The sequence below is a fragment of the Oncorhynchus keta genome, chromosome 37, assembly GCF_023373465.1.
Source record: "Oncorhynchus keta strain PuntledgeMale-10-30-2019 chromosome 37, Oket_V2, whole genome shotgun sequence".
In the NCBI taxonomy this organism is placed as follows: domain Eukaryota; kingdom Metazoa; phylum Chordata; class Actinopteri; order Salmoniformes; family Salmonidae; genus Oncorhynchus; species Oncorhynchus keta.
In genome coordinates this window covers 2,871,425-2,893,974 of record NC_068457.1, presented here as the reverse complement: position 1 = coordinate 2,893,974, position 22,550 = coordinate 2,871,425, and the positions used below count along the sequence as shown (strand labels likewise).

The window sequence follows — 22,550 nt, the reverse complement described above, 5'->3', positions numbered from 1 at the left end:
GGTGTCTTGCTAATTGCCTATAATTTCCACCTGTTGTCTATTCCATTTGCACAACAGCATGTGAAATGTATTGTCAATCAGTGTTGCTTCCTAAGTGGACAGTTTGATTTCACAGAAGTGTGATTGACTTGGAGTTACATTGTGTTGTTTAAGTGTTCCCTTTATTTTTTTGAGCAGTATATATATATATATATAGCAGATGTTATTGCTGGGCAGACTGTGCCATCCTCTGGAGAGCCTTGCGATTGTGGGCGGTGCAGTTGCCGTACCAGGTAGTGATACAGTCCAATAGGATGCTCTCAGTTGTGCATCAATTGTGCATTCAGTACATAACAACGTAACAGAGCATTCAATTGAACAGAAGCGGTGGTGAACTGAATGACCAGTTTAAAAATGGGGAAGGGTTGGGTTGTGGGTTCAAATTGCACCACTGCCCTTTAATTAAATACGCCCTTTGAATGGCGCAAACGTATCTCAAAGTATGTTCAAATACGTCAAATAATGTTTGAGGAAAACGTGTCGTTCAGTTCAAAACGTTCCGCAAAGTAGGAAGAGTTCAAGGTAGCTTAGTGGTTAGAGCATTGGGCCAGTAACAGAAAAGTTGCTGGATCGAATCCCCCAGCTGACAAGGTAAATATCTGCCGTTCTGCCCCTGAGAAAGGCAGTTAACCCACTGTTTCTGGGCCCTGAAGATGTGGATGTTGATTAAGGCAGCCCCCTGCACCTCTCTGATTCAGAGGGGTTGGGTTAAATTGAAGGCAGCACAACTGACTAGGCATCCCCCTTTCCCTTTCAAGCAAACTAACCGCACCCCTGGTTTAAGGTGTCATGACTCTCTCTACTTTTTGAGGATCAAAGGTGCCAGATCAGCTTGGCACATGGCTGACAGATAGCCAGACCCCCCTCTCTCCCACAGTGGGGTGGGGGGGGGGCTGGTTTAATAACTCAAATAGTTTGCAGAAACTTTCTCTTTCTTTCCCTGCAGTATTGGGAAATAAATCCATAGTCTACAGAATACATTTGCCGCCAAAAACTCTAATGGTCAAATAATCAAATCAAATCACATGTATTTACATAGCCCTTCTTACATCAGCTGATGTCACAATGTGCTGTACAGAAACCCAGCCTAAAACCCCAAACAGCAAGCAATGCAGGTGTAGAAGCACGGTGGCTAGGAAAAACTCCCTAGAAAGGCCAAATCCTAGGAAGAAACCTAGAGAGGAACCAGGCTATGAGGGGTGGCCAGTCCTCTTCTGGCTGTGCCGGGTGGAGATTATAACAGAACATGGCCAAGATGTTCAAATGTTCATAAATTACCAGCATGGTCAAATAATAATCAAAGTAGTTGTCGAGGGTGCAACAAGTCAGCACCCCAGGAGTAAATGTCAGTTGGCTTTTCAGACGATCATTGAGAGTATCTCTACCGCTCCTGCTGTCTCTAGAGAGTGGAAAACAGCAGGAACAGGTAGCACGTCCGGTGAACAGGTCTGGGTTCCATAGCCGCAGGCAGAACAGTTGAAATTGGAGCAGCAGCACGGCCAGGTGGACTGGGGAAAGAAAGGAGTCATCATGGTCAAGGGCTCAGGTCCTCCGAGAGAGAGAAAGAAAGAAAGAGAGAATTAGAGAGAGCATGCTTAAATTCACACAGGACACCAGATAAGACAGGACAAGTACTCCAGATATAACAGACTGACCCTAGCCCCCCGACACAAACTACTGCAGCATAAATACTGGAGGGGTCAGGAGACACTGTGGCCCCATCCGATGATACCCCCGGACAGGGCCAAACAGGCACGATATAACCCCACCCACTAGAGGGATATCTTCAACCACCCATCCTGAGACAAGGCCGAGTATAGCCCACAAAGATCTCCGCCACGGCACAACCCAAGGGGGGCCGTCAACCCAGACAGGAAGACCACATCAGCGACTCAACCCACTCAAAGTGACACACCCCTCCTAGGGACGGCATGGAAGAGCACCAGTAAGCCAGTGACTCAGTCCCTGTAATAGGGTTAGAGGCAGAGAATCCCAGTGGAAAGAGGGGAACCGGTCAGGCAAAGACAGCAAGGGCGGTTCGTTGCTCCAGAGCCTTTCCATTCACCTTCACACTCCTGGGCCAGACTACACTCAATCATATGACCTACTGAAGAGATGAGTCTTCAGTAAACACTTAAAGGTTGAAACTGAGTCTGTGTCTCTGACATGGGTAGGCAGACCATTCCATAAAAATGGAGCTCTATAGGAGAAAGCCCTGACTCCAGCTGTTTGCTTAGAAATTCTAGTGACAGTTAGGAGGCCTGCGTCTTCTGACTGTAGCGTACATGTAGGTATGTACGGTAGGACCAAATCGGAAAAATAGGTAGGAGCCAGCACATGAAATGCTTTGTAGGTTAGCAGTAAAACCTTGAAATCAGACCTTGCCTTAACAGGAAGCCAGTGTAGGGAGGCTAGCACTGGAGTAATATGATCAAATTTCGGGGTTGTAGTCAGGATTCTAGCAGCCGTATTTGGCACTAACTGAAGTTTATTTAGTGCTTTATCTGGTAGCCGGAAAGTATAGCATTGCAGTAGTCTAACCTAGAAGTATCAAAAGCATGGATAAATATTTCTGCATCATTTCTGGACAGAAGGCTTCTGATTTTTGCAATGTTACGTAGATGGAAAAAAGCTGTCCTTGAAACAGGCTTGATATGTTCATCAAAAGAGTGATCAGAGTCCAGAGTAATGTCGAGGTCCTTCACAGTTTTATTTGAGACGACTGTACAACAATCAAGATTATATGTCAGATTCAACAGAAGATCTCTTTGCTTCTTGGGACCGAGAACAAGCATCTCTGTTTTGTCCGTGTTTAAAAGGTTCTGTGGACAGTTGTCTTTTATACAGGTAACAAACTGAGATTAGGAGCACTCCCAATCTCAGCTCGTTACCTGTATAAAAGGCACCTGGGAGCCAGAAATCTTTCTGATTGAGAGGGGGTCAAATACTTATTTCCCTCATAACATTTTTGACATGTGTTTTTTCTGGATTTTGTTGTTGTTATTCTGTCTCTCACTGTTCAAATAAACCTACCATTAAAAATTATAGACTGATCATTTCTTTGTCAGTGGGCAAATGTACAAAATCAGCAGGGGATCAAATACTTTTCTCCCTCACTGTATATGGCCCAGGAGGCCTGTAAACAGTAGCTATAAAAAGTGATTGAGTAGGCTACATAGATTTCATGACTAGAAGCTCAAAAGACGAAAACATATTTTTTTGTTGAAAATTGAAATCGTAAATGTTAGCAACACCTCCGCCTTTGCGGGATGCATGGGGGATATGGTCACTAGTGTAACCAGGAGGTGAGGCCTCATTTAACATAGTAAATTCATCAGGCTTAAGCCATGTTTCAGTCAGGCCAATCACATCAAGATTATGATCAGTGATTAGTTCATTGACTATAACTGCCTTTGAAGTGAGGGATATAACATTAAGTAGCCCTATTTTGAGATGTGAGGTATCACGATCTCTTTCAATAATGGCAGGAATGGAGGAGATCTTTATTCTAGTGAGATTGCTAAAGCGAACACCGCCATGTTTAGTTTTGCCCAACCTAGGTCGAGGCACAGACATGGTCTCAATGGGGATAGCTGAGCTGACTCCACTAAACTGGCAGGCTGGCTAACAGCCTGCACCCTATTTCATTGTGGAGCTAGAGGAGTTATAGCCCTGTTTATGTTGGTAGATAAGATGAGAGCACCCCTCCAGCTAGGATGGAGTCTGTCACTCCTCAGCAGGCCAGGCCTGGTCCTGTTTGTGGGTTAGTCCCAGAAAGAGGGCCCATTATCTACAAATTCTATCTTTTGGGAGGGGCAGAAAACAGTTTTCAACCAGTGATTGAGTTGTGAGACTCTGCTGTAGACCTTATCACTCCCCCTAACTGGGAGAGGGCCAGAGACAATTACTCAATGCCGACACATCTTACTAGCTGATTTACAGGCTGAAGCTTTGTTGCGCTTGGTGACCTCTGACTGTTTCATCCTAACATCGTTGGTGCCATCGTGGATAACAATATCTCTACACTCGCCAGCACCATCTTCAGATTAGCTTTAACGTTGGTAGCCCTGCCCCCTGATAAACAGTGTATGATCGCTGGATGGTTCATTTTAAGTCTAAACCTGCGGGTAATGGATTCGCCAATGACTAGGGTTTTCAATTTGTCAGAGCTAATGGTGCGATGCTTCTGCGTCTCAGAGACCAGAGAAGGCTCCAACTTGCTGCTTAATGGGGAAAACCAGTTGAAAGTTTCTGTCAGCTGAATGAGCTACACCGGTTGAGCATTCCTACAGCATTTCCCTCCAGAAGCCATGAGAAAGTTGTCCGGCTGCGGGGACCGTGCGAGGGGATTTATACTACTATCTGTACTTACTGGTGGCACAGACGCTGTTTCATCCTTTCCTACACTGAAATTACACTTGCCTAATGATTGCGTCTGAAGCTGGTCTTGCGGCACAGCTATCCTCGCCGTAAGGCAATCGTTCTCCTATATATTATGAGTACAGCGACTGCAATTAGAAGGCATCATGTTAATGTTACTAGTGAGCTTCGGCTGTTGGAAGTCCTGACAAACCATGTCCAGATAAAGCATCTGGAGTGAACAAGTTGAATGAAAAAAAAGTTGAGTGAGGGAAAAACTAAAAATATAAACCGTAAAGTTGTCAGGTAGCAACTGAAGGTGGGCAACAAAATGCACAGCAACACGTAAATAAGTCTGCAAGTTGTCCTAATAAAATAGAAAGCTCCCTTTCACCTGAAACAGCTTTCATTGTGCAATACCATAATGAAATTTGGAACAATATTCATAAGATAGGAATGTTAGGAATGGTCCGTGGGGATCTGAAAGAATAATCCTGTCATATGGTTTATTATTTTGTGAAGTCATTAAGGATGGTATGACAAAGTAACTGTTACTCTGAAAGTGTACACATCCTATGTATCAAGTTTCATAAATGTGGTGTAAAATATATGATTAAATATGAGAATTATTTTGTGACGATAGCAATGTGATTTTAACCTTCTAAATGAGAATTGTTTTTCATATAAACTTGTGCCCAGTCAGTAGCCACGCCCAAGTGAGCTCAGAGTTTGTATCAGCATGACGGAACTCCCCCTTTGGCCAGAGTGCTTTAAAGGACTTAACTTGCAGATGGATGGTGTAAACTGGACGTCATGAATGGTTAAAACTACAAGACCAAAAAGATGTGAGGCTGTGGTCCACATGTTGAAATGGTTAGAAACTTTGTACTAAGACCAGACAGCGTGGAGCGGTGTCTACACGGCTGAAAATTGTTTAAACTCTACAGACCAGCCTGACGTACAGCGTGAGCTGAACGTTTACAAAATGGTTTAAACTCTACAGACCAGAAAACGTGGGATGGTAGTCCATATGTTTAAAATGTTGAAACTCGCAATCTCCACAGAAGAAGATAACCTCACCCAGAAGACCAGAAACAAACAGTCTGCAGCTGTGCTTGTAAAACGTGGTCCTAGAACTTTAACTAAAAGAAACAAGGTTGGATAGAAGAATCACATTGTAGGATTTTTCATTAATTTATTTGCAAATTATAGTGGAAAATAAGTATTTGATCAACAACAAACGTTTATCTCAATACTTGGTAATGACAGAGGTTAAATGTTTTCTGTAAGTCTTCACAAGGTTTTCACACACTGTTTCCGGTATTTTGGCCCATTCCTCCATGCAGATCCCCTCTAGAGCAGTGATGTTTTGGGGCTGTTGCTGGGCAACACGGACTTTCAACTCCCTCCAAAGATTTTCTATGGGGTTGAGATCTGGAGACTGGCTAGGCCACTCCAGGACCTTGAAATGCTTCTTACGAAGCCACTCCTTTGTTGGTGTGTTTAGGGTCATTGTCATGCTGAAAGACCCAGCCACGTTTCATCTTCAATGCCCTTGCTGATGGAAGGAGTTTTTCACTCAAAATCTCACGATACTTGGCCCCATTCATTCTTTCCTTTACACGGATCAGTCGTCCTGGTGCCTTTGCAAAACAGCCCCAAAGCATGATGTTTCCACCCCCATGCTTCACAGTAGGTATGGTGTTCTTTGGATGCAACTCAGCATTCTTTGTTACTTTGGTCCCAGCTCTCTGCAGGTCATTCACTAGGTCTCCCCCATGTGGTTCTGGGATTTTTGCTCACCGTTCTTGTGATCATTTTGACCCCACGGGGTGACATCTTGCGTGGAGCCTCAGATCAAGGGAGATTATCAGTGGTCTTGTATGTCTTCCATAAAAATTGCTCCCACAGTTGATTTCTTCAAACCAAAGTTTCTAACAAGCTGCTTATACATTGGTGCGGCTGGCTTCCGGGTTGGATGCGCGCTGTGTTAAGAAGCAGTGCGGCTTGGTTGGGTTGTGTATCGGAGGACGCATGACTTTCAACCTTCGTCTCTCCCGAGCCCGTATGGGAGTTGTAGCGATGAGACAAGATAGTAGCTACTAAATAATTGGATACCACGAAATTGGGGAGAAAAAGCGGTAAAATTCACAAAAAAAAAATAATAATAATGAATCCTACAATGTGATTTTCTGGATTTTCTTTCTCATTTTGTCTGTCATAGTTGAAGTGTACCTATGATAAAAATTACAGGCCTCTCATCTTTTTAAGTGGGAGAACTTGCACAATTGGTGGCTGACTAAATACTTTTTTGCCCCAGTTGACTATTTCTCTCCATCTCTTTATCTTTCCCCACCCCCTTTCCATTGTGTAACAAGCCGTCATATCGTGTCAGTCTACCAGAGACTTTTATCCCATGTAAGTGTGCATTGGTATTCTGTGTTATTATTTAGTTAGTTAATAAATAAATCAATGTGTAGTACTCAATATTCAAAAGGCTAAGATTCTTGGAATCCAAGGATTATGCACCGTTCAGAACGAGACTGATGACGTAATAATTGACAGATGTAAGAGATATCTGTATATCTTTAGAGTTTAAGTCGGGAAATAGTAACTCGTTAAACATCTTTTCCCGTGGTGCCCCAAATTCCTAATGAGTTAATTGTTACATGATTCATTTAATCAAGTAACAATTAAACATTAGTTTGATAAATAACAGTCATCAGATTAATGATAGTCACGTCACGACAAGGGCTTAGTTGGAACAAAATACTGCAATTCCTGAAGGCACTCCAGTGTATCGAACTTGTTCTTCATCTGATGAGGAGTAGGAAGGATCAGACCAAAATGTAGCGTTGTAACTGTCCATGATAATTTATTATATCAGAACACGAAAAATACAAAATAACAAAGTGAGGGAAAGAAATAAAAATCGAAACAGTTCTGTATGGTGAAAACACAGACACAGAAAACAACTACCCACAAACACCAGGTGGGAACAGGCTACCTAAGTATGGTTCTCAATCAGAGAAAACGATTGACAGCTGCCTCTGATTGGGAACCATACCAGGCCAAACACATATAACTATAAAACACAGAACAAACATAGAATGCCCACCCCAACTCACGCCCTGACCAAACTAAAATAGAGAAATAAAAAAGGAACTAAGGTCAGGACGTGCCATCCAGTGACTGGTTTGCCTAGCCCTGTTCTAGGGTCCTAGGGTGAAGCGACTGCGGTAAAAGTTTAGAGTACCACAGTATGAGTCATATCCATAAAACCTAGCCGTCAAACGGAAATGATTCCAATCATTTTTTCCCATAGGGGTTTTAAGAAAAACTTAATCAGGGCTGTGATGTTTTGATAACTGTGTAACTCTCTCTGGGACTGGGTGATTTGTATCAATGTGTGACCCGATTCAGGAAACTAGGCGTATGTCGCAAGTCACAACTTCACAGGAGAGCCATTCGACATGTGAACTTTCATGTGCCTTAATAACAAACTTGTACAGGGGCTTGCAAAAGTATCCACCCCCCTTGGCATTTTTTTATTTTGTTGCCTTACAACCTGAAATTAAACGTTGTATCATTTGATTTACACATGACAACCACATTGAAGATGCAAAATATTTTTTTTGTGTGGAACAAACAAGAAATAAGACAATGAAGTCTGCCGTGAAACTTTCATGTATACGGGTAAGAATCTAACATTGAACCTGTTTGTCATAGCTAGCAAACCAATCAGTTTGTATTGCTAGTTAAAGCTTGGTGTTAGCTAGCCAGCTGGAGTTTGATGGCTGGCTTGCTAACGTTACTCTATGGATTGGGATTTATTATTGTTTTTTAGCTAGCTAATGTTAATGTTACATGTCTAAACAAAAGACCCCAATTTAATGTTGTTAGCTAGCTAACGTTAGCGGAGGTTAGATGGCTGGCTAGTTAGCTAACACTAACTTACATGTATGAAGTGTGTGTAACGTTAATATCTGGGATTTGTCTTTCAGCATCAGTAGAACACACCTGACTCTCCGCCACCAGTCATACAGGGAGAATGGTCTAATTCCTCCCATCAAAAAGAGAGCTGGCCCAAGCAAGCACAGGTTACACCTGAATGAGGTCTTGCAGCGAGTGGTGAACTTCATCAACAACTATGCAGAGGATAATGCAATAGTATTACGAGGACGACACCCAGGACACAAACACTTTGGTGGAAAGCTGCTGCCATCCCATGTGACAAAAGTAGTAGTGTGGCGTCTCTACAAGGAATCGATGTCAACACTTGGTATGTAAAGCATAAACTTATTTAGATTATTTAATTGACCTCCAACATGATTGGCACTACTTTTATTGTTCTCACATTTTTTTCTGTATTTTCCAGAGGTACTTGTAGTCGGGCTGTCTTCCTTCAGGAATCTGGGGAGAAAATTGCTGCCCCACATCTCAAGCACTAAGCCCAAGACAGCACCGATGAGACAAGACTGTAACTACCAATTGGATACCACAATTTTGGAGAAAAAGGGGTGAAACCATTCCCCTATTATGACACCTCCGCTGTGGTGCCTAAACGGCAACAGCTTTCTTCCAGGGCCCATATTCACAAAGCATCTCAGAGTAGGGATAATGATCTAAGATAGCATCCCCCTTGTCAATGTAATTGTACTCGGTGTGAAGGCAAAACTGATCCTAAAATCAGTACTGAAATTCTTTGTGAATATGGGCCCGGGCCTATCACAGCAATGCCACTCTACCTGAAATGCATCAAAAACACGACTACGAATTAGCTTAGTCAGTAATTTAGCTAATGAAACACTCATGTAAATGAGCACAAGCCTAATCAGCCAAATGATATGAAAACAATTTGCAGTGAAATTAGGGTATTTTTTCTTGCCAACTTTCAGGCACCAATACATCAATTTACAGGCAGGGGAACAAAAACTGGTGAATAACTAGCTAGTCTTTCAAATATTACTACCAGTTTATATAGGTAGTTGTTATTTTCTAGAAACCTAGCTACAGTCCACTTAGCTTGCAAGACACCCTACATGACTACACTAGTTTTGTTTCGGGGGGGCTCAGGTTCAGCTTATCTGGTGTCTTGTGTGAATTTAAGTATGCTCTCTCTAATTCTCTCTAATTCGCCGCCCGAACAATGAGAAGAAACGACTTGGGTGGAAGTCATGACAACTCTGCATTGTTGTGAAAGGCCTCGTTGGGAAAGGCCTCGTAAGTAAGCATTTTGTGGTAAAGTCTACACCTGTTCTATTCAGTGCAAGTGAGGAATAGAAATGGATTAGATCCCGGTAAGACTAGCTGTCGCCATTAACGTCAGCTAATAGGGATCCTAATAAATTCAATTAAATCTTTACGCACAATAGGCTGAATAGTGAGATTATTTCCCACTGTTAAAGTCCTAATATTTGTGTAAACTCTTCAGTTTCATGGACCCAACTTTCAACATTTCATGGACCCAAGATCCATAGGCAAGGCTGTACAATGCATATAGTAGGCCCCCAATTAAATTCTAAAGTCTTATACATCCACTGTGTGATTTCAAATTTTTAATATTCGTCCATATATGGCGTTATTCCAGTATGTGTATCTGTTTGCATCAGTTTCAATGCAGGTCTTGTTTTGAACCACAAATGTTACTATTTTGGCTAATCGTTATTGTGGCTAGCTTCACATAGGTGGTGGAAAGGCACGCAAAAGCAATTGAACAAAGCGCCTTGACATTAATCAACCAATGGTGTGTTAGATACCACCAACAGACGTTTGATTGACACCTTCTTATTATCATATTGGAGGAAGGAATGAATAAATATATAAAGGAATGCAATTAATTAAAGTTTGAAAAATGTGATAATGCATGAATAAATAACAAAAAATGGGTCAGGGGGCATTTCAATGTACTTTTAGTTCAGTTCAATTTCACCAAAGACAGTACAGTATAAAGATTGCTTCTCCAATAGAAATTGCCGATCTCACTTGTAGGTGATGTCATGGCGACGTTGGCTAGCTAAGCTCATACTCAAGGTGTCCGCATGCTTTTCAGCTGAAGCAATTCAGTAGAGTTTGTGAATGGAGGTGGAATAATGACTTAATTACAAGCATGTAAAGTATGATTTGCACATGTAAAATATTAATTCACTTGTACACTGAATTTTGTAGTTGCAACAAATATTAGCAAATATGTAACTTATTTTGTGAATAAATGCAACAACACTTGCAAACAGGTGCTTCTACACCTGCATTGCTTGCTGTTTGGGGTTTTAGGCTGGGTTTCTGTACAGCACTTTGACATCAGCTGATGTACGAAGGGTTATATAAATAAAATTAGATTTGATTTGAGGTAACTTGATATGTGAATAAATTCAATAAGATTTGCCAGCATGCAACTACATACTAAAATTGCGACTGGTGAATCTTCTTCTGTGAATCAATACTACACTTGCTGATGTCGAATCTGTGCGCTTAGAGTTTTGGTACACATTTTGGTGTTGGTGAGGAAGATGGTGGGAAGAATTAAACAAGTGATTCCACATGGCATAACTGCTACAAAGCTGATGCTTTTCTTTTGGCATTACATGGTTGGTTATCTACCTAGCTTTAAAGCCGTCTGTATCTAGTGGTTCTTACGTTGTGTATCAGATCAATAGGTCTAATTGTGTTCTTGTCATTTTGTTGAGACTAACATTAGAAAACAATTGTTTGCTCTGTGTTTATTTGGTATGTAGTTGGCTGGCTTTGCTAGTTAGCAAGCGATGATCTCTGCTCAAGTTGGTTAACTTTAGCTAGCTTGCTAATAATGTTTTGAGGAGAACATGCTTGCTCCCTGTAGAATCAAGACGAGGGGATGGGGAAGGGGAAGAAGATTAGATGCAAGTGCTTCATCTGCAGTTGCTTAATCTGGCTGCTGCAGTGCCCAGGTGAGATGAGCTAACGACAGTGTATTCAGAAAGTGTTCAGATCCCTTGACTTTATCCACATTTTGTTATGTTACAGCCTTATTCTAAAATAACTTTTTTCCAGTCATCAATCTACACGATACCCCATATTAACAAAGCCAAAACTTGTTTTTTGAAATTTTAGCACATGTATTAAACTTGAATATTATATTAACATAAGTATTGAGACCCTTTACTTAGTACTTTGTTGAAGCATCTTTGGCAGTGATGATAGCCTCGTCTTATTGGGTATGAAGCTACAAGCTTGGCACACCTGTATTTGGGGAGTTTCTCCCATTCTTCTCTGCAGATCATCTCAAGCTCTGTCAGGTTGAATGGGGAGTGTCACTGCACAGCTATTTTCAGGTCTCACCAGAGATTTTCGATCGGGTTAAAGTCCGGGCTCTGGCCTGGCCACTCAAACACATTCAGAGACTTGTCCCGAAGCCACTCCTGGGCTGTCTTGGCTGTTTGCTTGGTGTTGTTGTCCTGTTGGAAGGTGAACCTTTTCCCCAGTCTGAGGTCCTGAGCCCTCTGGAGCAGGTTTTCATCAAGGTTCTCTCGGTACTTTGCTCGTTTCATCTTTCCCTCGATCCTGACTAGTCTTCCAGTCCCTGCCGCTGAAAAACATCCCCAAAGCATGATGTTGCCACCACCATGCTTCACTGTAGGGATGGTGCCAGGATTCCTCCAAACGTGAAGCTTGGCATTCATGCCAAAGAGTTTAATCTTGGTTTCATCAGACCAGACCATCTTGTTTCTCATAATCTGAGAGTCCTTTAGGTGCCTTTTGGCAAACCAAGTGGGCTGTCATGTGCCTTTTTACTAAGGAGTGGCTTCTGTCTGGCCACTCTACCATATAGGCCTAATTGGTGAAGTGCCGCACATATTTTTGTCCTTCTGAAAGAATCTCCCATCTCCACAAAGGAACTCTGGAGCTCTGTCAGAGTGACCAAGGTATTTGTCCCCCAATTGCTTAGTTTGGACTGGCGACCAGCTCTAGGAAGAGTCTCGGTGGCTCCAAACTTCCTCCATTTAAAAATGATTGAGGCCACTGTGTTCTTGGAGTTTCAATGCTGCAGAATTTTTTAATCTGTACCCTTCTGTGCATCGACACAATCCTGTCTCGGAGCTCTACGGACAATTCCTTTGATCCAATGGCTTGGTTTTTGCTCTGGTCCCACATCACCAACAAACTATCATGGTCCAAACACACCAAGACAGTTGTGAAAAGGGCACCACAAAAACTTATCCCCCTCAGGAGACTGAAAAGATTTGGCATGGGTCCCCAGTTCCTCAACAAGTTCTACAGCTGCACCATCAAGAGCATCCCGACTGGTTGCATCCCTGCCTGGTATGGCAACTTCTCGGCATCAAGGCGCTACAGAGGGTAGTGCGTACGTCCCAGAACATCACTGGGGCCAAGCTTCCTGCCATCCAGGACCTCTATACCAGGCGGTGTCAGAGGAAAGCCTTAAAAATTGTCAAAGACTCCAGCCACCCTAGTCATAGACTGTTCTCTCTGCTACCACACGGCAAGCAGTACAGCAGCAAAGGCTCCTTAACAGCTTCTATCCCCAAGTCATAAGACTGCTGAACAATTCACCAAATTACCCCGACTCTTTGTTTTCAAATGGCTGCTACTCGCTGTTTATTATCTATGCATAGTCACTTTACACACATTGACTCAGTACCCGTACCCACTGCATATAGTCTCGTTGTTGTTATGTAATTGTTTTGTTACTTTTTGATTTTATTTTATTTAGTAAATATTTTCTTAACTCTATTTCTTGAACTAGAGTTGGTTAAGGGCTTGTAAGTAAGCATTTCATGGTAAGGTCTACACCTGTTGTATTCGGCGCATGTGACACATTTTATTTGATTTTGACATGCACTGTCAACTGTGGGACCTTATATAGACAGGTGTGTGCCTTTCCAAATCATGTCCAGTCAATTGAATTTACCACAGTTGGACTCCAATCAAGTTGTAGAAGCATCATAAGGATGATAAATGGAAACTGTAAAGGTTCTCCTCCTCCTCCTCTTCTGAGGAGGAGTAGCGAGAAGGATCATAGGACCAATGCGCAGCGTGGTAAGTGTCCATATCGTTTAATAAAACATAAACTGAACACTCAATGAATACAAAACAATAAACGTGAACAAAACCAAAACAGTACCGTGAAGCGAACAAACACAGACACGGAAACAATCACCCACAAAACAACAGTGGAACCCAGGCTACCTAAGTATGATCCTCAATCAGAGACAACTAACGACACCTGCCTCTGACTCTAGCAGCTCTGGACAGGAGGAAGACTCTAGCAACTCTGGAGAGAAGGAAGGCGCTACAGCGCCGGACAGGCGGGAGACTCTAGCAGCTCTGGAGAGACAGGAGATTCTAGCAGCGCTGGACAGGCGGGAGACTCTAGCAGCTCTGGAGAGACAGGAGATTCTGGCAGCGCTGGACAGGCGGGAGACTCTAGCAGCTCTGGAGAGACGGGAGACTCTAGCAGCTCTGGACAGTCGGGAGCACCTGTAGCCAAAGGACGGAGAGACACCTGGTGCAGGGGGCTGCCACCGGAGGGCTGGTGCGTGGAGGTGGCACTGGATGGACCGAACCGTGAAGGCGTACTGGAGATCTTGAGAGCAGGGCTGGCACAATCTGCCCTGGCTAGATCTTCACACTAGCCCGGCAGATGTGGGGAGCTGGGATGTAGCGCACCGGGCTAAGCACGCATACTGGGGACACCGTGCGTTCCACCGCATAACACGGTGCCTGACCAGTACAACACCCACCACGGTTAGCATGGCTAGGAGCACTGTAGCGCTGAGCTGGCACAGGACGTGCAGGGCTAGGGAGGTGCACAGGAGGCCTGGTACGTGAGGCTGGCACAGTCTTCACCAGACGACTAGCACGCACCTCAGGACGAGTATGGAGAGCTGACCCAGGTGCCATCAAATCCCTGAGACGCTCCGTCGGGGCGAATGCCGTGCCTCATGCACCAACACAGCACCTCCCTCATAACTCTCTCCTCCAATTTCCTCATTAACTCCTTCACTGTCTCTGCTTCGCTCACCTCCAACACCGCCCTGACCGGCTCTGGTTCCATCCTTGGCTCCTTACGGTAAACAGGGGGAGTTTGCTCAGGTCTGACTCCTGACTCTGACTCTCTCTTGACTCTCCCTGTGCCCCCACCAAAGACATTTTTGGGGCTGCCTCTCGGGCTTCCAGCCGCGCTGCCGTGCCAGCTCCTCGTAATGCCGCCTCTCTGTTTTCGCTGCCTCCAGCTCTGCTTTGGGGCGGCGATATTCCCCTGGCTTTTCCGTCCAACTCGTCCTCCCATGTACATGAGTCTTGTGATGCTGGCCGCTGCTGCTGCTGCTGCTTCTCCTGCTGCACTTTGGGGCAGCAATATTCCCCTGGCTTCGCACCAATTTGTAAGTCGCTCTGGATAAGAGCGTCTGCTAAATGACTTAAATGTAAATGTTAGCCCAGGGTCCTCTCCCGTCAAGGATTTCCTCCCACGTCCAGGAGTCTTGTGTCTTTGGCCGTTGTTGCTGCTGCCCGTTACCACGCCGCTTGGTCCTTGGTTGGTGGGTGATTCTGTAAAGGTTCTCCTCCTCCTCTTCTGAGGAGGAGTAGCGAGAAGGATCAGAGGACCAATGCGCAGTGTGGTAAGTGTCCATATCGTTTAATAAAACATAAACTGAACACTCAATGAATACAAAACAATAAACATGAACAAAACCGAAACAGTACCGTGTGGCAAACAAACACAGAAACAATTTTACCCACTAAACAACAGTGAAACCCAGTAGCTACCTTGTGCTTCTAGTTCCGACAATGCAGTGATAACCAACAAGTAATCTAACTAACAATTCCAAAACTACTGTCTTATACACAGTGTAAGGGGATAAGGAATATGTACATAAGGATATATGAATGAGTGATGGATCCAAAGTAAACAAAGTGGCATAGTTAAAGTGGCAATACATAAGGAGACGATGATGTAGAGTACAGTATATACATATGCATATGAGATGAATAATGTAGGGTAAGTAACATTATATAAGGTAGCATTGTTTAAAGTGGCTAGTGATATATTTACATCCTTTCCCATTATTAAAATGGCTGGAGTTGGGTCAGTGCCACTAAACAACAGTGAAACCCAGGCTACCTAAGTATGATCCTCAATCAAAGACAACTAACGACACCTGCCTCTGATTGAGAACCATACTTGGCCGAACACAGAAAACCATCCTAGAAACACAAAACATAGAATGCCCACCCAACTCATGTCCTGACCAACTAAAACAAACAAATAACACAAGAACTAGGGTCAGAACGTGACACAAACAGGATACACCTGAGCTCAATTTCAAGTTTAATAGCAGAATACTTCAGTTTTTTGCAATCATTTAAAAAATATATATTTTTTTGCTTTGTCAATTTAATCCAATAAGGCTGTAACGTAGCAAAATGTGGAAAGTCAAGGGGTCTGAATACTTTCCGAATGCACTGTTGGGCGATTAGGCCTGATTTGCAGTCGGCGTTCCATTTCATCGTGTTCTATTGGGTTGAGGTTGCATTTATTCTCAAAATAAGTTACGTTTGCACATTTTTTTGCAACCACAAAACTTAGCATACAGGTGACCTCATATTTTACATTCTTGTATAATGAAGTCATTATTCTACCTCCATATTCGTACATATATTATGACAACAATTTGACGTTTTTGTTTGTTTTTTGGTGAGGGTTCTGTCGGAATTTCAGGCACACAACATTTCTGGAGGAAAGACAAAGTTCGGTTGGTTTGGAGCGTGATGCGTCATTTAATGTAGGTTGTGCCTTTAGATTTCTAGAAAATCAATAACTAAGGAAGGATTTGAATTGCGCTGGAGGAGATGGTGTCACAGGGTGTGATTGGCATTCTATGTTTTGGCCGGGTATGGTTCTCAATTAGGGACAGCTGTCTATCATTGTCTCTGATTGGGAATCATACTTAGGTAGCCCTTTTTCCCTCCTTTCAGTGTGGGTAGTTGACTTTTGTTAGTGGCACTATAGCCCTGTAAGCTTCACGGTTGTGGCTTCGTTTGTTGGCGACATTTTAAATAAGAAGGAAAATGTACGCTCACCACGCTGCACTTTGGTCCACTTCTTCCGACGGCCGTGACAGATGGCTGCCATTTTACGGGCTCTGCAATTGTGCTATTGTGTTTTTCTCCATTATTTATAACTTGTTTAATTTTTCTGCCACCGTCTCTTATGACCGAAAACAGCTTCTGGATATCAGGACAGCGATTACTCACCTCGTACTGAATGAATATTGTTTTTCTTTAACGAGTCGGACGCAAAGGATTTACTTCAGACACCCGACAAGGCCAACGTCCCCGTCATTCGCAGGAGAAAGTGACGGAGTTATCGGGGACGTAGGTCGGGGTGCCTTATAAGGATCCAACAGCGAATGTGTAATCTGCCTCTACAATCAGTCCTCTGTACGTTGGCTAAATCATTGGATAACAAAATAGACAAACTACGATCATGAATGTCCAACCAACAGGACATTAAACTGTAATATCTTATGTTTGATCGAGTCGTGGCTGAATGACGGCCTGGATAAAATACAGCTGGTGGGTTTTACGCTGCATTAGCAAGATTGAACAGCTGCCTCCGGTAAGACAAGGGGTGGCGGTCTGTGTATATTTGTAAACAACCGCTGGTGCACGAAATCTGATATTAAGGAATCTATTTACCACCACAGACCGATGCTGGCACTAAATTTGCACTCAATGAGCTGTATAAGGCCATAAGCAAACAGGAAAACACTCATCCAGAGGTGGCGCTCCTAGTGGCCGGGAACTTTAATGCAGGGAAACTTAAATCCGTCTTATCTCATTTCTACCAGCATGTTAAATGTGCAACCAGAAGAAAAATATCCCTAGGGAAAAATTTGACCTAATTTCTACCAGCATGTTAAATGTGCAACCAGAGGAGAAAAAAATAGACCACCTTTACTCCACACACAGAGACACGTGCAAATCTGACAAATTTGACCCTAATTCTGTCATGACTCTCCTGTGACAATCTGAAGGATCAGGTTACAGTGGGTCCGCTCTACATCGTGCTCTCTCTCGTAGAGGGGGAGAGCGGGAAGTCGGCTGTTTAATGATGGTCGTAAATACCAAAACTCCCTTCCCTACTCTGCCAAGATGAACGTTAACAATCCCTTTGTTACCACAGAGAAAGACTTTGCATTACGGTACCTCAAAAGGTTTTCTAATGTAACAAATTTCTGTATTCCAACCAGTTGGAATGGTTTGTGGGAATTTAAACAATAATCATGGCCAACTTTTACTGTGTGGTGATATCATTAAATATGTTATAACAGAAACATTGTAATTTAAAGAGCTTTCACAATGTAATTATCAGATTTACATCTAAATGTTGTGGAACTACTTATAAATATGGCCTTCTAAACTAAATACTTGTTTAGATAAAAAGTTAACTGGTCAGTAGACACACCCTGTGAGTACAGACATTTACATTGGCGTCATGGAAACACCCTCTTTTCTACTCTAGTATAAAAGTTACTTCCACCAAAATGTACATTAGACCAGACAATATGGAGATTTCGCTACATGTTGAAATGGTTGGCAATACAAACTAGTCCTTCTGTAGCTCAGTTGGTAGAGCATGGCGCTTGTAACGCCAGGGTAGTGGGTTCGATCCCCGGGACCACCCATACGTAGAATGTATGCACACATGACTGTAAGTCGCTTTGGATAAAAGCGTCTGCTAAATGGCATTTATTATTATTATTATTATAACACCAGGACTAGGTCCCCACGTTGAAATGGCTAAGATATCTACAAACTAAATAACAATTATTCAGGCTGCAGCTGTTTAAATACTTTAGTTTGGTAAACGCATCCGAACATTTCCGAATGCTACTCTGAAGTGTCCATTATAACAACTACGATGGACTTTGATTTCTGGTGGACAGACCAGAGGCTTTCTGTTGTCTGACTACCCAGCAGACGGACTGGCGATTGCAGAGAGGGACAACCAAGACGTACACTCGTAAATATCTAAAATCCAAATGAGCGGTTGTTAGGGTGCTAAATGTCCATATTTATAATGAAGTATTCAACTGTATGTGGTGAATCAACTCTCTTGAGCTGTCCCATCCCTTTCCTTTGTCATATTGGCATAGCCCACTAGGGACTTTCTATCATGTCAGTAACCAATGTATGACCATATGTGTTTATGTAAACTACCATTCAAAAGTTTAGGGTCACTTAGAAATGTCCTTGTTTTTTAAAGAAAAGCAAAACAGTGTCCATTAAAATAACATTAAATCAGAATCACAGGGTAGACATTGTTAATGTTGTAAATTACTATTGTAGCTGGAAACAAAAAAATACAAATGTATGGAACATCTATAGAGGCCCATTATCAGCAACCATCACTCCTGTGTTCAAATGGCATGTTAGCATATCCAAGTTGATAATTTTAAAAGTTTAATTGATCATTAGAAAACTATTTAGCAATTATGTTAGCACAGCTGAAAACTGTTGTACTGATTTAAAGAAGCAATAAAACTGGCCTTCTTTAGACTAGTTGTGTATCTGGAGCATCAGCATATGTGGGTTCGATTACAGGCTCAAAATAGCCAGAAACAAAGAACTTTCTTCTGAAACTAATCAGTCTATTCTTGTTCTGAGAAATGAAGGTTATTCCATGCGAGAAATTGCCAAGAAACTGAAGACCTCGTACAACGCTTCCTTCACATAACAGCACAAACTGGCTCTAACCAGAATAGAAAGAGGAGTGGGAGGCCCCGGTGCACAACTGAGCAAGAGGACAAGTACATTAGTGTCTAGTTTGAGAAACAGATGCCTCACATGTCCTCAACTGGCAGCTCAATAAGCAAAGGACCCTGGGATGAAACACATGCAACTGGATCCTATTCCACCTCAGGTGACTGAAAAGATTTGGCATGGGTCCTCAAAGTTCAACACCTGCACCATCGAGAGCCTCCTGACTGGTAGGGCTGGGCGGTATACCGTATTTTACTATATACCGGTATTTATGCAAGGACCGGTTTGGGTTTTACTTTACCTTCTACAACGGTATTTACATTTTTGGTTTGTTAAATGTGATGCACCTTGTAACATCCATTTTTATAGTTTACTCTGCTACTTGAGTCATCCCTCTCCTCTCTCCCTCTCTCCATGCCGCTTTCCACACAGACCTAATCCCACCCCATGTCAACTCAAAGAGCACATTTGTTGTTGCTTGACCACGAGACACACATGGTCAATGCAGCACATGCAACAATGTTGATGACAACGATATTTCCACTTTGATCTTAATATACATCCACAACAGTTATATTATTACAATATTAGTTTGTGTTTCTTACATCTGCAAACAGCTAGTTTGTATTTTCTTAGCAAGTTGCCCTAAAACTTGTGAGACACTAATGCTAATTGCTAGTTAGCTGGCTTTGGTAAAACATCAGGCATAGCATTTTTGCCCATTTTGTGGCAGTGTGGAAATTATCTCACATGAGTGCAGGAAATGCAGAGATTGATGGAAATGCAGGACATTTTTTTAGGTTGAAGTAGAATTGAAAAGGCTAAAACAATCCGAATGGAGAAAGACCCTTTGAAAGAATTTGGAATATATGTGTTGACACCTTAGGGTCACACACTACTCATTAAACAAATTTAGAACTTTTATTAATCAAAAACATAAAACACCATTATACCGTCAAATTTGAAAAATAGCATATGATATTTTGGCCATATCGCCCAGCCCTACTGACTGGTTGCATCACTGCCTGGTATGGCAACTGCTTGGCCTCCGACCGCAAGCCATAAGACTCCTGAACAGCTAATCAAACGGCGACCTAGACTATTTGCATTCCCTCCCCCCTGCTCTTACTATTTTTATTTCATGTTTTTTTACTTAACAATTATTTTTCTAAACTGCATTGTTGGTTAAGGGCTTGTAAAGTAAGCATGTGAGTGTAATGTCTGTATTCGGCACATTTGTCAAATACATTTGATTTGTTTTTCTCTCATTGACTTCTAACCCCAACCCCCCGCCTGTTCTGCCTCCCAAAAGCGTTCCCGGAAGTCTTGCGATGTTGCGCCTCTTGGTTTTGAAACTCTGTATTAAAGCTGCTTCTCCAATAGAAATCCCCGATAACACTTGTAGGCGATGTCATGGCGACGTTGGCTAGCTAAGCCCATGCGTAGAAACGTCAACGGATCCAATGGTCGTCTCGCGCAGAGCTGCGCATGTGCATGCCGTCAAATTAAAGGCACTTCGATATAAAGTAGTTTTTAACGAAAATGAAATCGTGTCAGTTTGTCACTTTCACGAGGTTGAAGTGATAACATTTAACTACTTAAGACATTTGCTCGAATCTAGGTTCTGCGTATAGCTTTTGAGAAAATGAACAACTAAGGGAGAATGTTTCTCTTCTCTCATTGCCTTCTCAAACCCCAAACCCAGTCCTGTTTGGTCTGTTTCGCAAGCGTTCCCGGAGTCTCGCGAGGTTCGCCACTGGCTTTACAGACTGTGACGTCATCTTGTTCACCTCCATATAAGGACATTTAATTCATAGGTTATTTAAATGCATTTGTTTATTAAAATGTAATTGACCCCAACATTTTCCTACCTTTGCAGTTCATACGATGTCTGATAAACTCTGCATTGCGGTTAATTTCTTATTTTATTTATTTTTAGAGAGATTAATGGCCTCATTGTGATGTTTTAATCACATTAGCATTTACATTGAATTAAAATAGCCATGTTCTTGTGATGCTTGTAAATCCGAATCATACTTGCTCCACCCAAGTACCAGGCGGATCTTGGGAAATATGTCATTTGGAGCGCGCACGGTGGTGGTAGCAACCTTCTTATTATAGCTCAATGGCAGAAACACACATCAGCAAACTCAAAGGATACGTGGATTCTCATTGAATAATTGTATGGCTCGTGGCTGGGTGAAAGCCCATGGTGACACATTTACCAACAAACTGAAACCGCATAAGAGGACAGATGACTCGACACGAACATAATTATTTTCATGGGACACATATGCTTCTTTTTGTTTGTATTTGCTGACTACTGAATGAATCATTGATCACGGACTGCTAGTTAGCAGGTAGATATTCCGGAATTTCTGGCCAGCTGCATTGCCAAGGTCCTATAGGTATTTGGATTGGCTGTGGTTGTAACTATAACATACTAGGCTCGGATACAACAATCAGGTCAATTGGACGGATTATCATTCTAGCTACATTCATCCATTCCATGTTTACTCGGAGGTGTATCAAATTGGCTGGCTAGTTAACGAGCTAGCTAGCCAAACACACCGAGTCGGGACGGGATTATAATATTCCACGTTGCTAGCTACTGTATTGTTTCCCTCCAGGAATTTGGATTTATTTTACTAGAACATTAACAGTACTTCGCTATATATATATCTTTGGGCCAATCCCTTTGAAACTTTACACCGAGATTTCCATCAACAGCTATATTTATAAACGAATGAATTTAAAAGCTACTACAGCTAGCTAGTGTTGTTCGATTTGGAAAATGGATGCGGGTATTGAAAAGGAATGCAGCGCTCTGGGAGGGCTCTTCCAGATCACCATGAACGACATGAAGGTAAGATGCATTTACAATAAATACCTTTCTTAGTAGGTAGAACTCAACCTTTTCACATTTATCTTGTGAGAACCATCATTTATCAAGCATGCTATTAACGACGGTAACTAGAATTTGCCAAGTTGTCACGGCTCGTCTTCGTCACTATTTGGGTTGACAAAATGAATGGTGTACTTTAACAGGCTAACTATCTTTAACACCTATGTGAAGCTAGCCACTAACGATTAGCCACAATAGTGGAATTTGCGGTTCGCATTTAAAATAAAAGTTCCTAATTTGAAAGGGAAGTAAACGGATACAAATAGTGCCATATTTGGAGTAGATCATGTTAAACAAGTTTGTAACGTGATCTTTTAAAATGAAGACAATTGGTTAATTTGACACATTTTTAACTCGAACTGTGGATGTATCGCACATATATATGGATTGTGGCTGAATGAAATGGGGTGTCAGTCTAATTGACACCCTGTTAGTGCTGAACAATTGGTGCTTTTTCAGATAGGTTCGTTTATTTAAAAAA

At 42.4% G+C, this 22,550-nt stretch overlaps 1 protein-coding gene across 7 annotated transcripts in view; it reads left to right on the top strand.

Annotated features, from left to right (window-relative positions):
• The first annotated feature begins 21,061 nt into the window (after window positions 1–21,061).
• LOC118370059 (protein MTSS 2-like) overlaps window positions 21,062–22,550 on the top strand; it is a 111,051-nt gene continuing 109,562 nt past the window's right edge. For 2 of the 7 annotated variants that reach the window (XM_052498853.1, XM_052498852.1), the window contains exon 1: window positions 21,062–22,030. In XM_052498853.1, coding sequence (XP_052354813.1) covers window positions 21,959–22,030 — 72 coding nt within the window. In that variant the 5' untranslated portion in view covers window positions 21,062–21,958. The remainder of the gene's footprint in view (window positions 22,031–22,550) is intronic. The other 5 variants (XR_008095366.1, XM_052498851.1, XM_052498854.1 and 2 more) reach the window with 4 other exon arrangements.